The following is a 17,729-nucleotide window of genomic DNA, read 5'->3' on the forward strand; positions in this document are numbered from 1 at the left end:
ACAATGTATTTTCGAAAATTACTGTATGAATATGTAAAGACAATGGACGTGAGGGACTGCTACGTCTGTATGCAGTTACCCGCATCTGTTTCGGAGGGAGTGACTTATCACCACCTTCCTGTAACTTATGGAATAACATGTAGTGTAATAGCTAGTTTATTTTATCGAACAGGGAAGTTACAATATTATTTTTCAGATATAGATAACATATTTTCACAAGTGCCGTCAATTAACAAACTAAATAGGGTAAGACCTGCAAAGGTATTAGGTGAATTTTTCTTAGAAACTAAAGAATTAACATTAGAATATATATAGAGAAATAATTTGACTTGCAGTTTAAAGAAAGAAGAAAACACTTTTTTAGATATGGTTGAAGAAAGAAGACTGAAAATGCAAAGGAAGGTCTCTGAAGGAAAGACAGAAAAGACAGTTTGGGATGTAGATATGGAAAAACACTTGGAGGGAAAAGCTAGTCCAACTATGGCTTTAGATTGACCTCAGAAAGGAAATTTGTGTATTAGGAGGAATAAGACTGCATATGACAATTACTTTGTAGGTAACAGTGAGTGCCATGATACATACCGAATCATGGGTGGATGGATATTTAAAGGAGGAAATGATCCAGTTTTTCCAGGATTATATTTTATCTGTGGGAACAGGGCATATTATCGTTTGCCAGACCATTGGTATGGCACATGTTATGTAGGCCTGGTTTTCCCAAAGATCTTTCACATGGAAAGAGGAGAAGATGGTGTACATACTTAAGGTAGTTATTTAGCACGTAGAAAGAGAGAATCTTGATCAGAAATTGTAGGTGATATCTTTGGAGCATTGATACCAGCAGTGGGAATATCTCTGAATGCAAATAAAATTAGAAAACTGTCAACAGTAGTGGATCGCTTGTCAACAAGCACCGCTGGAGGATTTTTATTGGTAAATACTGAAATGGTTGCCATGCGTGCCATGGTAATGCAAAATCGACTTGCCCTTGATATTTTATTGGCAAAAGAGGGTGGAGTCTGTGGAATGTTGAAAGTCCAACATTGTTGTACTTACATACCAGACAAAAGTAAAGATTTAAAAATTTATATTAAAAATATAACTGATTTGCATGACGAAATTGCACCACTGGAGGTTGAAGGTGTTTGGGAAAAGATTGTTAAGAAAATATCTTCTATTAAAGATTTCTTAGTAAATTTAGGTAGTACCTTAATAGGTAAAATCTTATTTCCATTAACATGTGTGATTTTCTTAGTATTAATATTAAGATTAGGATGTCTTTTTATAAAAGGAAGAAAATTCAGAAAAAGTTAAAAAGAGAAAATTTAAGGAGACAAAATAAGAGACAGAAGAGGGAATTTGAAGAAATAGAATTGGAGGAGATAAAAGAAGATATGTATAAGACAGCAAAAGTTGAAGAAATTGAGAAGACTGAAATGTAACAATAAAAGCAAGAATTCACTTTTACTCCTTGAAAAAGAGAATACAAAATTTTAATGATGTGGTGATAAAATTACCAAAGGGGGGATTGATGGAGCGGGTAAAACAAAATTTTGTATACCCCCCCCCATTCTGCATGTTCATACTAATTAGAATAATCTATTAATTATAATAAATATTAATGTGTTTGTTTGCTATCTAATCAACCCTACTAATGTATGAATCACACGTGGGATTTGCATTTGCATGGCTAAAATAATCTGTAAACTAATATACGTATGCATGCTAACACTAGAAAAATAGAATATTACACGGTATATGTTGCTTTTGTGATGTAATTGTAAGTTGCACCAGATGACATCATTGGGTGAGTATAAACGCTTTAAATGTCGCTAATATGCTAGATAAATTCACACACATACGGGAATTAGTGAGGGTTAAACATTTTATTCATTATTTCCATGTTTTAATTACTTTTTGTGTTTATTTTGCTTAAGTTGACCAATTTGGCCTATGACAAAATGGCCGACTCATGGACTCGACGAAACTGTTACCATTCCACAAGGTTTCCGACTAAGTGCGCATGCTCCAGGCTCCTGAATAAGTGGCCTCAAGATGACCCACACAGCCTGTACCCTGACAAGGTCGTGACTGGACTACTGCCAAGAGCCTTAACAATGGACAATTCTAACAAAACCGGATGGATCATGTCTGACAGTGTGACATCATAGACTTTGGGAAAACGAAACGGACGATCTTAACCATCCAATCAGAAGTGCCTAAAGCTGACTTTTGCTACATTTTATCATTAATTTCATTATAAAAGAAGGTAGACTAGTGAGTTAGAAAATCTGATTTTTCTTTTTCCTGACGTTATGCTGACGGAGAGGACAGTGACACTGCAGGACAGCTGTTTCCCTGAATCTTTGACAGACTAAATTGCTGCACATTTTCCTGATGAACTGAGGACTCTTAGACTGATGGGCATTGATTAATGCGGGCACGCTTATGGTCCAGACCCAATCTTTGGGACTGTAGCGTGCTGCATGACTAATTGATTGACTTAAGAGGACGACTAATAGCCAGATTAGGTAACTATGATGTTCTGTGGATTGATTAAAATTCTTACTAAAATTTTGCATCTATTAGATAAAAATATTATTGATCAAGTAGCAAATGTGTTGGGTTATTTATTATCATCTGAATCTAAATGAAAAGGATTAGAATCACTTTTCCAAATTCAACTAAATTGATCCATCGACTAAGTGGAAGGAATATCTTGAGATTCAGGACCAAGATGTGCTGGATTAAGGATATTTAGTGTATATTTATGTAAATAGAATTTCATTAGATTATAAGATATTCTTTTCACGACAGCGTTTGGAACATCTATCTCCCTGTAAGAGAAGAACAAATGAGAATGTGTGAGTGTTGGTGTTATGGGCCCCACCAATGAATGTATTGAGTGAAAGCGTTAGTATGGTATCTGGTTTGAGACGAAGGGAGGATAGGAAATTCCACTCTGGAGCAGTGGCAGGGGGTGCTGGCGGCCCCCCAAAACGTATGCCGCCTGGGGCAGACTGCCCCCCCATTGCTACGCTACTGCTCTGTGATGAGCCATCAGAGAAAACTTTGATGCACTTTACGCTTCTCTGTACATACAAGAGCATTTCTTAAGCTGCTCTTACAACCCCTGGGTCTTAGGAAACGTAGGGATGCACTGTTCTATCTTCAGCACTTAAGTACCCCCAATGTCTGTTTTGCTGTCTGTTCTTTTCTCAAAGCAGCGGTGAGATGTAGGAAATCAATGGAGGGCTCGATCTCAGTGTATAGCAGATTGTATAGCCCTGAAAATCTGCCAAAAGAATTGTGCTTGTGGTTACGGGAGGTGATAGTGAGGCAAACCTGAACTTCGGGGAGAATGCAGTCGTTGTTGAACTCTGACCAGGTTATCTTTACCTTTGCTGCTATGCTGTTAGTTACAGACAGCTGAAATCCGATCGCACTTTACTGATTTTGTTGTTGTTCTGCATGATGAACCAATTTATTCTGTGATTCTTTTATTTTGTATATTTTAATATGTATGTACCTTTTATGGCTATATTGGTGCTGGAGAAAGTTTATGAAACTGAAACGGAAATAATTGGAATTATTTTTTCAGGAAAAAGTTGAGAAGGATATGTCACATTTAATGAAATTAAAATCCATAAAGTAACAGCTGATGATGGAAAATGCTTAATAGTAGCATCGTTAAGCAGAACACTGAAGAATATAATATCAACCTCTATAACCAAAGATTTATTTAAGAAAAAAATATATATAATTAAAAAATGTGAGCTGATTTCATTACATTGTAAATTACTTGAAATAAACCTTTAATCAATATAGAAAATAAAAAGTTGGTTAACATCCTACCCATGAGATTACAAGAATTATTATGATTTCTGTTTCACAGAATTAAAATGGCTCTGTGTTTTTACTTGAACTTTTGATAGTACATCTAGGATTTGTCAAATTATTAATAGGAAATTGACAAGAGGCAGGCACCGTGACCTGCCATCATTGAAATTGCTGAGGCAGGAATTGCTAGGTTACAATTGATTTTTTCATCAGTGAATCTATCTGACCCTATGGGTGAAAAATTCAAATTGCAGTAAAAATATTATACAACCATCCAAAAAAGAGGGTCTGAATGAAATGAGGGGAACACGGCATGCATAGACATTCAATGTGGCATCCATCAAGGAAACCACCCATCCCCAATAAGTGTCTTGTGAGCAATGATAATATTCACTATTTTTGCATGAGAAACTAAAAGCCGGACTGCATTCAAGTACATGGTCAGAAACATATTGTCATGTTATGTAAATGTGATTGTTTTGTGTTAGAAAAGAAGAAACAGTGTTTTGTGAATTTTTCGCCAAATTGAAGGCATTCTCAACATCATCTGTCATAATATAAATAAAAAGAAAACACGAACATTGACATTTGATTACAATCATCATATTACTAATCCTGACAGCAATATTACCTACTATAAGGATATCATATTCGGGACTCTAAATATGGGCTAACTTTGAACATTTAACATGTATTAATTTTCAGAATTTGATTAACAAAATGTGCTTGGACGTTAGTACCTAGGCTAAACTCCTTGTACTTCTTACGAGGGTTCAATTCATAAGGATGACTACCCAAATTGAAACTATGTTTCAGGCCATTGCCCAAAACCATGAGTAGATAAGAAAAAATCCTCGATTTCTAAATATTTGTGGGTTTCATATCTATTCTGTCTCAGTGTGGATCTGGTGGCCCTCTCATTGACATACATTATTTTTTATTGCTATAATTTCTAGATGGCTCAGAATAAAGTTATTACAAATGTATCATACAGAATTGGGAACGTTTGGAATATAAAAGAGATTATCTGAGCTAAACAGGATTAATTGCATAATGCTTTACGCAAAAATCACTTTCAACTTCCCCCATAGCGCTATGCTCCCCCAACCAGCTCTCCGGCGGTTACTTAAGCTCTTTAGTGCAACCAAAAACTCAAGGGAACATCTGGGTAGACTCAATACATTTGCATTAATAACTGTACAGCAGATCAACAGTTTCCTCTCCACCAATGTGTCACAAGGATTGCCCTGGTCCTGGTAGAGAGAAACCAAACTTGGACTATTGTAATACCCAATTGAAGAGTCACTCACTGAAAGTCTCTTAAAACTCAAAGGGCCCAGAGCCAGACAGCTTGAATCATCCACTAGTTGCATTATTCAGATTACATCACTACAACACCGAAAGCTCTACACTGCCTCCTGATACTTGAAAAATCAAAATATGTCCAGACTGGTCTATCTAGAAAGGTTCTCAAACATCTCAGATGGTGAGCACCCTCCAGCTTTTGCCATCCATCCAGCTAAAACAAGTAGGCTGTACACACATAGGCATGCATGCACATACTCACATAAATGCATGCTTGCACACACACAGACACACGCGCGCACACACACACACACACTCACTCACTCCCACCATCTGAGACTCAAACATGCATTTCTGTAATTCTGCAATGAGTTGAAACCCTATGTGTTCCTGCCAGCCTTCGGCAGTCGGTAAGCTTAATGCCCACTTAGGGCCATGTTTTGGGTACAAATGCTCAATTTGACTGCAGGGCAAATCTCACCGCCCAAGACCTCAGATTAGAGAAACCAACTATCAACACTAATACGCAAAAGGCTTCTGAAAAGGCTGACAAACAGTATATGCACCATGCACCTCATCCTCACTCCCCTCCAAAAATCAATGGAGTGAACTTTGAATGTATCCCATAGTATAAACTGGCTTTTTTGCCAATATACTTATTTTCGAAGTTAAAGTATATATTTTGCCAACGACGAGGGCATGCTTTATTTGATTTCTTGCAGTTATTTCTCTTAAAATGTCAGCATCTTCTTCCCCTATCTGGTTTATGCATCTTCACTATCCTCACGCATTAATTTCCTTGTCAATTGATTCCTCACTACATGTTTTCATCAAGTCATAAACTCTGACACGCTGTCACGAGAACCTTGATAGAAATGATGGGACAGTCATTGGAAATCAAAGTAACACTGAAAATAAATTTTCTTTTGAAAGATACAGGAAAGTAGTGACATCGTATGGGGGCATGGTCATGCATGCATTGTACATAGCCATAAACATACCTTAAAGTGAGAGAACGTTCTAGGCAGTGTCTTAAAATGTGCAGAGCACTATGGCGAGTATAATGAATGCATAAGCCAATAACTAACAATAAACGCAAAATTGTAGACAATACTTCGCTTTCTCTCACTCTTTTCTATGTTCCCTTCCCCTTGTCATCGGCGCGTTCTGGGTGTTATTTTGGATACCGGTCTGCCGCCCTTCCTCATTAAAATAGCTCCAAACCTCTTTTTTTTTGGGGGGGGGGGGGCAGCAAGGGAGAAGATCCCCAAAAGGACTGCGTCACCGACTTCTCATAAAGTTGGTGGGTGCGTAGAGCCCCACCGTCCCCCGATGGCTGGTACAGTGTGCTGGGGGGGGGAGGGGGGTACTCACCCATCTTCTGACTGGCGCGGAAAGAACTCTTTCAAACGGGAAGGCAGCAGTGCGGGCGGTGCGTGTCGTGGGCGGCTCTGTCCCTTAAAGCCACCGAGCTGTGAGCAGAGGAATATCTGCACATCTCCCAGCAGCGATCTCTCGCTCCATTTCTCGCGCCGTCTCTCTTGCTCTCTTCCTCCCGTGCGCGTTTTTTCTCGCTCTCTCTCTCTCTCTCTCTCTCTCTCTCCCTCCCTCCCCCCTCGACTCTCTCTCTTCCCTCGTCTCTCTCGCTCTGTCTCTATATATACTTATGGACTCCCAATCTGTGCGTCGCTTCGTTCCCTGTGCTCCTTTGAATGGGGAAGTGAATGAACCAGTGGTATCTTTAGGGTATTGGGGGCCCGGCAAGAAATATTTTGTGCCCCTCTATTAGCGGCAACTATTTTTTTACCCATATTCTGTTAATTTAAGCCCACATGATGCCTCACAATAGCGAATTACATGTTAAACCTTCTAACACGAGGTCACACAAAAAAGGCCTAAATATGTTTTACTGGGGTCCCAAAAATCCTCACACTGGCACTTGGTAGACTAGAGAGATAAAAAGTGAGAATTGGAGGTAAGAAAAAGAAAAGGAGAAACGTTGAGATAAATAGACAGGAGTGAGATGGAGACAGAAAGGTCACCTTACCATGGGGTCCCTTATAGCGAGGGCACCACTTTGCCCATACGTTTTAACGTCTCTGAAGTGACTACTTGACTGGGCCTGCCGTTCTTTTACTTCTTACTTTCCTCTCTAACCCACCTTTTCATTCCCTGTTACACCATTCTATCTATCTATCTATCTATCTATCTATCTATCTATCTATCTATCTATCTATCTATCTATCTATCTATCTATCTATCTATCTATCTATCTATCTATCTATCTATCTATCTATCTATCTATCTATCTATCTATCTATCTATCTATCTATCTATCTATCTATCTATCTACCTACCTACCTGCTTGTCTGTCTGTCTGTCTGTCTGTCTGTCTGTCTGTCTGTCTGTCTGTCTGTCTGTCTGTCTATCTATCTATCTATCTATCTATCTATCTATCTATCTATCTATCTATCTATCTATCTATCTATCTATCTATCTACCTGCTTATCTATCTATCTATCTATCTATCTATCTATCTATCTATCTATCTATCTATCTATCTATCTATCTATCTATCTATCTATCTATCTATCTATCTATCTATCTATCTGCTTGTCTGTCTTTCTATCGTTTAGCTATCAATAATGCAGCAAGTGTAGTGAGACCGGTCCCCAAGGGTCTGAGGGACCTACTGCCCCAAAAATATTGATGATTTACTGCCCAACCAAGGTATGGGAACCCATTTTCCTTCCTTGCTTTAGGGCCAATGGCACTCTTGCTCTGCCCCTGCTCTCCCTGTCACTCCTACTTTCCATTTCTGTCGTTTCCACTCCTTCTCCATGTACTCCCTTCTTTGTCTAGGTCCAGGTCAGTTTGTGTTTCTCTGCACATAAAACTCTTCGATTTCACCGATGTTGTCCTCATACCTTTCTAATTGTCCCTGCCTCTATACAGCCCTTTTCCTTCCTCGAATCTCTCTTCATGCCATCCTATCCCTGTCTTTTTCTAAAATGTGCTTGCTACATGTCTTCCTCCCCATTATATATTTGTTAATTAGTTTATTGGATTTTAAAACAAAACATTGTGCATTCGTTCATTGCAGGCTATAATGAACAATGTCCTGTTTCGCCAAGCACCCCTTCTCTGTATTTACCAGTAATCTTCCAAAAGCCCGCCTTTCTTTATCTCAACTCTCTCGTCTCTGTGCTCTTCCTTTCTTCCTTCAATCCCTCTCCAATAGTCTTTAGCACTTTCACACTCCCTTCTCCTCTTCTACTCGCCCTTCATCCCTGTTTTTCTTTCTTTCTCTCCCTTCCTCGCTCTTTCCGCCTCCCCCTAGGCGCTCTCCATCCTCTGGTACTTTGATGACCCAGCTTCCAGTGCCATTAATGCCCTGTAATTGCTTAATCCCGGGGCAGAGTCTGGGCTCGCGGCTCTCGGATGTCACCGCAGCGTGCACGTGCAAAACTCCTTTAGAAATGTCATCTCTGCGCGCGGCCTGCCGTTGCCGTCGCCCTCGGCAGGGGGGCATTATTCAAGGCCTGACACACATTCAGAGGATTTCCTACTGTACTCCTTTCACGGGCCTATTTATAGACCCTTTTCATACGGCAGGGGGAAAAAAGCCTCTCTCGCTGCATTAACTGTAAGCATGGCAGAAGTCTGAGCCTCGCTCCTCTCTCGGTGACCTTACCCCTTCAAACCAGTAAACTGGGCATTGCGCAGTTTTAAAACGAGTAATCCGTTCTGAGCCCAGCTGAAGGGAAGTGTTAGGATTATTTTGTCAAATGAAAAAAGGAAAAATGTTCTGGAAGACTGCACTGACCCATCTCAGTCTGCTGCGATACTTGGAAAGCGTGCCTGTGCTCCGATAGCATGCTGGAAGGAAACGGCCCCATCCCCAGAGGTTTCTGTGTAGTCAGAAACGCTGCTCTAGTTACAGCGCTATATACTCCAGAGACTATGCGCTATCCAATTTGCTAACATGATGGGCCTTTAGGGCAGCTTTACTACATACACACACTACACGTGGATTAATCACGCAATGTTGCCAACCCAAACTTTTGCCCATTTTAGGTGACTGATTTTCTTTGGTGTCAGTATTTCACGCAGCGCTATTTTGCTTTAGTTTGTGTGGGTTTTAGTAGTTATGGGACAACTTTATGAAGAAGTCGCCTAGCTGCGCTGTGTCACTTGGTAGGGCAGGGATTTGCCATATTTAAGGCATATAGCGCATTCCTGACTCTTCCCCCTGTGCTGGAGCGCAATGGGCTGCCTAGCGCCAACGCAGGCACTCTTGCACTTTGGTGCAAGGGTGCCTGCATTGCATGTAGACTTGTGCTTGTGGAGAGGACCTTCCTGCACAAAAACAATCCTGAGAGGCATAGTCCTCTCTCTACCTGTGCTGCAGAATGCAGCACACATAGAAAGAGGAGGTAACAAGGAGAAGGAAAGATATTTCTCCTCATGAGGCCTCTTCTTGGGAGGCCTGTCTTTTTGATGCATTCCTGGGTTCACAAGGTCTTGTAAATCTGGGAATACATCAAAACCATGGGAGTTATGTGGGAACACTAACACTTCCGCCGTGGAACACCTTCACAGGGCAGAGTAATGCAGCACAGCGATTTGCGTTGCGTTGCTCCAGCGTTTTGGCGCTCAAATTCACGCAAAGTGGCTCTGCGGGGCTTCAAAAATCTGACTTAGATGTTTGCGTCACGCTTGTACCACGTTGCATGGAGCAAACATGACCTAACCCTCTTATAAATATGCCCCTAATTGTTTATGTTGACTTCTAGGAGTGTGTTCACTGTTCTCGTCTTATAAAATGCCTACATTTGTGTCATTTTACGTCACTTGAGTGCCTGCACAAACTCTTAATAAATCTGGGCACTAGGGTTTGCCTGCATGCACCTGTATGGTCCTGCTATTTAAGGCTTTGTCCTTGAACTGGAAAGCGATTCTCCTTTCCTGACGTTCTCTTTTCGAGGGGGTTAATGTGGAGTTTTTCCTCACTTTACACATGTTGCAGGTGTGCTGCACTGTACATCACACATATAATGTGGGAAAAGTTTTAAAGTATGTCTAAGCATTGTATTAATGATACTTATGCTAGATATTACACATATACCTTTCAATCAATCAATCACTGCATTTGTAAAGCGCGCTACATACCCGTGAGGGTCCCAAGGCGCTGGGAGGGGGCTGCTACTGATCGAAGAGCCAGGTCTTGAGAAGTCTTCTGAAGGCCAGCAGGTCCTGGGTCTGTTGTAGTATGGTAGGGAGAGCGTTCCAGGTCTTGGCGGCGGGGTAGGAGAAGGATCTGCCGTTTTACGGATGTGGGGGACTGTGGCGAGGGCGAGGGTGGCAGAGCTGAGGTTGCGGGAGGGGGTGTGGAAGCTGAGCCGGTTGTTGAGGTATGTTGGTCCGGTGTTGTGTAGTGCTTTATGTGATGGTGTAAAGGTGTGTGTGCATGGCAGCAGACAGCTTGAAGAGCACCAGCTTCAGGGTAGAGAGCAGCAGCACCATTTCAATAAGACACGGCGATGCCCTGCTTTCTCCTCCTAGCACAACAACTTTGGTTACTGCAGTGTTGTGCTATAAATGAGTAAATCTACCTTTAGTTGTGTTTTGCCTCCACCTTAATGCTTAGTGTTAGATTGAAGGATAGGAAAAGTAACCTCATATACCGCAATTGTCAATGTTTGCTCTGAGATTCACAAGAATTTCTAAAATTAAATTATCTATATATTGATAGTGGAGGACAAGCACTTGGGTCGCTACCCGTGCTAGGGCATTATACCTTGAATACGATCACATACACTGTCAAAATCCCATCTTGCTAACCCAAAGCATCATATCAATATCACAAAATTTCAAATTCCATTCCATTACTCTCCAATGGGTGGCAGAACTGCTAAAGTTTTCCTTCAAATACATTATTTATTACACTAAAGCTTTACTATAGATTGCTAGGTAAGACTGAACTGTGACAACATGGTCCCAAATCTTTCCCCAAATAGTCCTAAAACTGAGTGAATCATGGCACTGTTTCCAGCCTAGCCTGAAACATAATTGGTTCTGACTTTGAAAACCCGATAGAACTACTATCAAAACTTGATGTGGGGAAACTATAAAGTTGGACAGCTAGCTGATGAAATTCAACTGGTACCAGCACCGCATGCCAACACTTGGGTGCTAGAACACTTTTTTGCAGAATCAGTGCTATGATGCCATCCAACCTGACTGACAGGGAACCCAAGAAAGAGGTATTTTCCTTTCAGCACTATTCTTCAATTGGTGCAGTGGTGCACATTGGTATAACCCACTGGGGCCACTTCCTGGACGCAATCAATTACTAGGGAGGATTCAACATGCAGTGAGCTCGCCAATGGCCATACTGTGATAACCTCTTGTGAGTCAACCTGAAGGTTAAATTAAGATGACCTCTGGCTCAGCATAAATCCAATGAGGTCGTAGAGCAGATACACCTCCCAAACAAAATCAATTGTTGCTGATGACCTTTGCTACTCTTAGGTTCAATTGACAACTTTCCATTTAACTTACCTGACATCCAATCTTTGTGAATATACATCTTCCACAGGTCCAATTCACACTAACAAAAAAAGTCCTCTCTCTGACAACGGCAAACACTGCCTTCAAAGGACGCATTTGACAGGCTACATCATGTATGCTGCTGAAGACCTTTTTTTGTGACAGATTCTCACCATTCATTCTCCTTGAACAGTAATCAGGGACAACAAGTAGACCAAGGGGCTTGATTTAGAGAAAGGTGGTAAGGATATATAAGCCAAAAAAACAGTTAAGACAAGCCTTTCTTCTTTGGCCTTCTGCTGTCCACATATGACAGTGGCAGAAGGCAGCTTAATATCCTGCAGAGCTTCTACTAGTTCCATCATTGAGAATGACATTTAATAGGTGTCAATGCCATCATAAACTGTGCTGTACCAGACTCCTAATTCAGGGTAGCAGGTCCGCCACAATTAGGGAATGCCCATTGGTTGTCCCTAACCTGACAGGAGAACACAGCCAACACACCAAGTTCAACTTTAATCCAGGCACTGCCTCTCTACTCCCATTTTACGTTACATTTCACTACATTGTGAATGTGGTGGAAATTCCACTGTGCTGCACAAGAATGGTGAAACAGTCATGAGACAGTTTTAGTTTTGAGAACTCATATGCTGATCCACAATCTCTGATGCCTGATGACTGATCGTCTGCGTGGAGAGAAGTGTGGCCCGACCAAGAACTGGATAAAGTAGAAGAAGCCTTTGCAAAGCTGGGAACTCAAGTGGAATCAGCAGAGGAGTACTAGCTGGACTGAAATAAGGAAGATTTACCATTTGAATAGTGGATTGGGACGAACAAAGGGTTGGAGGAGGAGATGAAGGACAGCAGACTGCTGGACGAAGTAGACAGTCGTAGCCCACATCCAGTGAGCTGAATAAAAAGGATCCGAGAGTCAATGCCACACCAGTGAAGCAAAGCCAATGTACAGAGATGATGAGCCTGATGATGCAAGGACAACTCTGATGAGCGTAAGAGGACCATAGCAGCCCTAGACATTCTGCAGATGGGCAGAAGAATATGCCTACAGTCCATCAAGGATGCTAACAGCTGGGGTTAGCCAGCAAGTCCATAAATCACAACTCAGGAGAAAGACCCACAAATAAAAGTGAGTTCAGCAAATACAACATCGAACCAACTAATCTTAACAGTCTATAGCAAACCAAAAAGGGGCGAAAAAACTTTGAAGAGTATCTAAATTGGTATATTCAGGCCGGGCTTGTAGTGTGTTGCTTTTTTTGAGGGAGGAAGTAAGTCTACACATTTTATTTCTCTTCTAGGTCCTTAGCTTTTTATAGAGTTTTCCCAACTTTTCATTGCAATTGCATTGCTTAGTGGTTAGTGTGAGCTTCTCTAAGTGATAGTTTGTTGTGGCTACGAAAATATTGTGATCAACCAGTTTGAGGATGGCATGTGTTAGAAATAGGGGTCTCTAGTTGGCAATGGTTTGCACCTTTGTCCAAGTAGGGACCCTTCTTACTAGTCAGGATAAGGGCTTTACACTCCTAAAATAACCCCTGCTCACCCCCTTGGTTGCTTGGCACGAGCAGTCAGGCTTATCTTAGAGGCATTGTGTAAAGCATTTGCACATAACCAACAGTAATACAGTGTAAGCACTACAAAAGGACACCACACCAGTTTAGAAAAATATCCAATATTTTTATATAATTAAGACAAGACCAAAAACAATACAAATCCACAATACAGTAATTAGAAATCTTCAGTTATCAAAATAACCTTAAAAAACAGTTCCTTGAAGTCGATAGCTCCCTCTGTGGCTAACATGGTGTGGTGAACAAACAAATCCAAACAGTTCCGGCTGACTGTGGTGTCGCAGGCCAGCTACGGTATCAGGAAGACCCGCAAAACAGTACCTTAAGAAATGCAGGGCACCGGCGACCTCTCGTTGAGCTCAGAAAGCACGGCGTCAGCATGCGTCGGGTCGCGGTGTGAGCAGCGGCTCGGTGGCGGCATCAGATGGCGTTGTCAGTGAGACCAGGGTCGTGGTGCGAAGTGATGTGGTGCTTGTCGCGGTGCTGGGAGGTCACGGTGCAAGCAGCAACATAGTCGTTGCTGAAGCGCTGTCGTCGGCTGACGAACTGGAGTGGATGGCGCTGGCGTCGGTAGGCCAAGGCTGCGGTGCGGAATGAGGGCGGTGTGTCGTGTAACTTTATGAGCGGTGCCCTCAAACCACAGTGCAGGCAGCGATGTTGAATTTGGCATGGAGTGGCGTCGTCGGGGATACCAAGGCGGCGTCGTGAAGTGAGGCGATGCGGAGTGTGGTGCCCACAGGTCACGGTGTGAGCAGCGGCTCTGTGGCGGCATCGGCATGCGTTGTCGGTGAGACCAGGGTCGTGGTAAGGCGTTGTGGCGGTGCCCTCTGCGGTGCCTACAGGATATGGAGTCGGCAGCAGCATCGTATCTGGCGTCAGGTTGCTTTTTCTTCTGTTGCAGCACAAAACACACAGTCCCCAGTGCTGAGGGCAGAAGAACTTGAAGTCTTTGCTGTTCCTGAGACTTCTTGAACAGGGGGCAAGCACTACCTCAAGCCCCTGGAGAAACTCACAAAAATAGATTGCAGAAAGTTCAGTCCAGTCCTTTCACTGCCCAAGACAGAAGCAGCCACTGCAGGCCAACACAGCAAAGCATTCAGCAAAATGGTAGTTCCTCCTCACAGCTTCTCCAGCTCTTCTTCTTGGCAGTCTTCTTGGTCCAGAAGAGTTCTAAAGTGCAGGGGTTTGGACCACAATTTTATAGCCCCAAATCCTTTGTCCTCTCAGGCAGAGAGTGTCTGTGCCCAGCCAGAACCAGTTCTGCCCTCTCTGGTGTGGCTTCCTGGCAGAAGGTGTAGACAGCATTGTCAGAGGCAGACCCGGCCCATTCAGGTGAAAGGAAATCCCCCCCTACTCTAAATGCAGCCCAGGTCTATTCAGCCATTTCCTGACCCGCGTAGACTATATGAAGCCATGGCTCCTCCCCAGCCCCTGTTATCCAAAACCCAGACAGTCAATCCACAAACCTAGCAGAGGCCTACTGGGTGGCTGAGTAAGGAAATACCTACTTTTTAAAGTGGTATTTTCAAACACAGAATGTAAAAATCACCTTCACTAAAAGATGCATCTTTAGATTTTGAGTTCAGGTATACTAAACTTTATTTTTCTACCTAGTTCCCAGGGCCAGTTATGTTTATGAGATGTTATAAACAAACTCCCTATTTTGTCCTATGGGAACAGGTAGGCTTGCAATAGTGAAAAAAGACAATATCATTAATTCACTATCAGGTCACCTTCTCAGGCCAATCACTTGTCGTAAATTGCATAGAGCAAGCAGAAAAATAAGTGGATATTGTGCGGGAATTCAATATATACATGTATAAATCTCCTCTGTTCTTTAACTTGACACTCTGCGGTTGCCACTTCCTTAAAAGCATGAACCAGCCCAGGAAGCATGTACCAGTCCAGGATGCAGCCTACTGTATGTCGAAAGTTTCAGGGGGATGTTGAACTCTGATACAGTGAACTGAGCACTCGGGTTGGGTGGGGGCTACTAGTTTGGAGCAGGAGGCCTCGCAGAAAGAGGAGCTGAATATGATTTGGGTCAGACCTGCCATCAGCCTGCTATACAGTAAAATGGCAGAGCTATGGTCAATTTAACAAAGGCCTACATTTTGAATAGAAAGGCCTACACAGGGGTTTCATGCTGGCTAAGTGGTGGAGATGTCTCAGGATAATTATATGGGACAATCAGTCCCTTTCTCACATGCCTCACACACCAGGGCATGTCCTACCTTTCACATACGCTGCACCCTGCCCACAGGGGTACCTTGGGCCTACCTTCGGGGTGACTGACATGTAAGAAAAGGGAAGGTTAGGGCCTGGCAAGTGGGTACACTTGCTAAGTTGACATGGCAGTCCCAGACTGCACACAGGCTCTGCAATGGCAGGCCAGAGTTACATTTACAGGCTGCTTGTGTGGCTGGCACAATCCAGTGCTGCTGTCCACTAGCAGAATTTGATTTACAAGCCCTGGCACACTCAGTGCACTTTACTGGGGACTGACAAGTAAATCAAATATGCCAATCATGGAAACACCAATCCATAACACAATTTACAACAGGAGCACTCGCACTATAACGTTGCACAGCAGTGAGAAAGTGCGCAGAGACCTAAGCCAGCAAAAACAGTCAAAACTGAGAGGGCAGAAAGGAAAATCTCAAGGGAAACACGCCAAAAGATGCCAAGCCTAACACATGTCCCCTCCAGCTGAAAGTAGGGAGAACTACCAAATCTCCTGGGAGTTCTCTTCACTAAAGCGGAAGAACATTAACAGACCATCTGCGTTGGCGTGTTCTGTGCCAGTGCGGTGTTCCACCGTAAAGTCCATTCCCTGTAGGGTGATGGACCACCTCAACAGTTTTGGATTTTCACCCCTCATTTGCATCAACCATCTGAGGGGGCTGTGGGACGTCTGAAGCTTCCCTTTCTATAGCACGCCACCTCTGTTACCTGGGGAGTAGTCTCCTGCTAAGGAAGACTACAGGCTGGTCTAGGCCCTCTTTGTTCAGTTGTGTGAGCACCGCTCCCACACCATGCTCTGAAGCATTGGTCTGCACAACAAATTCCTTGGAGAAGTTGGGTGCCTTGAACACTGGCACCATGCACATGGCGCCCTTCAGGGCATCAAAAGCCTTCTGGCAGGTCTCAGTCCAGATCACCTTCTTGGGCTGCTTCCTGGAAGACAGCTCTGTTAAGGGGGCAACAATGGTGCCATAGCCCTTAACAAACCTCCTGTAGTAACCGGTGAGACCTAAAAAGGCTCTCACCTCTGTCTGGGTCTTGGGGGGTTCCCAAGCCAGAATGGTGTTAATCCTGGGCTGTAGGGGCGCCACCTGGCCGCTTCCTACCTGGTGTCCCAAGTACACCACAGAACCCTGCCCGATCTGGCACTTACTGACCTTGATCATGAGGCCTGCCCTCTGTAGAGCCCTCAACACTTCCCTGAGGTGCAGCAAGTGTTCTTTCCAGCTGGAACTGAATACTAGAATATCATCTAGGTATGCAGCACTGAAATCCTCCAGTCCAGCCAACACCTGGTTGACCAACCTCTGAAAGGTGGCAGGGGTATTCTTCAACCCAAAGGGCATCTCCCGATACTGGTAATGTCCTTCTGGGGTAGAGAATGCTGACCTCTCCTTGGCCCCATCGGTTAAGGCAATCTGCCAGTACCCAGACGTTAAATCAAACGTGCTGAGGAACTTGGCAGCTCCCAACCAATCAATGAGCTCATCAGCTCTGGGGATGGGGAACGCGTCAGTCCTGGTGACGGCATTGAGCCCACGGTAGTCCACACAAAACACCAGTTCTGGAGTGGCACCGGGTGCAGCAGCCTTTGGGACCAAGACCACTGGGCTGGCCCAAGGACTGTTGGAGGGCTCGATAACCCCTAACGCCAACATCTTAGAGACCTCCTCTTTGATGCTGGTCCTGTCCTGGTCAGTCAACCTGTACATTTTGTGTTTTACAGGAGGGCTGTCACCAGTGTCCACTTCATGGGTACACCAGTGAGTAACACCTGGGGTCAGAGAGAACAGTGGGGCAAACTGACCCAGCAACTGGTGACAGTCACTCTGCTGCTCTGGGGTCAGTGTAGGGGAGAGGATCACACCTTCCATTGACCCATCGTGCTCCTTGGTGGACAGGAGGACAGGGAGAGGTTCACTGTCCTCTTCCACCCCATCATCTGTCGCCAAGAGCATGCTCACTTCAGACCTCTCGAAGTGGGGCTTGAGGCGATTCATGTGCAGGACCCTCAAAGGGTTCCTTGGAGTCATCAAATCCACCAGGTAGGTGACATCACTTTTGCGCTCCACCACCTCAAACGGCCCAGTTGACTTGTCCTGTAAGCCACAAGGTTGCACTGGGGCCATGACCCACACTTTTTGCCCAGGTTGAAATTCGACCAGAGTGGCATTCTGGTCATACCACTTATTCTTTTCT

The 17,729-nt window shown here is 43.5% G+C and overlaps 1 protein-coding gene across 1 annotated transcript in view; it reads right to left on the minus strand.

The window, feature by feature from the left end:
- Positions 1-6,746, minus strand: part of LOC146867801 (rap1 GTPase-GDP dissociation stimulator 1-like) — a 618,625-nt gene extending 611,879 nt beyond the window's left edge. The window contains exon 1 of the mRNA XM_085608132.1: positions 6,520-6,746. Within this exon, the coding sequence (XP_085464258.1) occupies positions 6,520-6,523 (4 nt within the window). The 5' untranslated portion in view covers positions 6,524-6,746. The remainder of the gene's footprint in view (positions 1-6,519) is intronic.
- Positions 6,747-17,729: the final 10,983 nt, after the last annotated feature.

This window comes from Triturus cristatus, chromosome 1_2, assembly GCF_964204655.1.
Source record: "Triturus cristatus chromosome 1_2, aTriCri1.1, whole genome shotgun sequence".
Taxonomy (NCBI): Eukaryota; Metazoa; Chordata; class Amphibia; order Caudata; family Salamandridae; genus Triturus; species Triturus cristatus.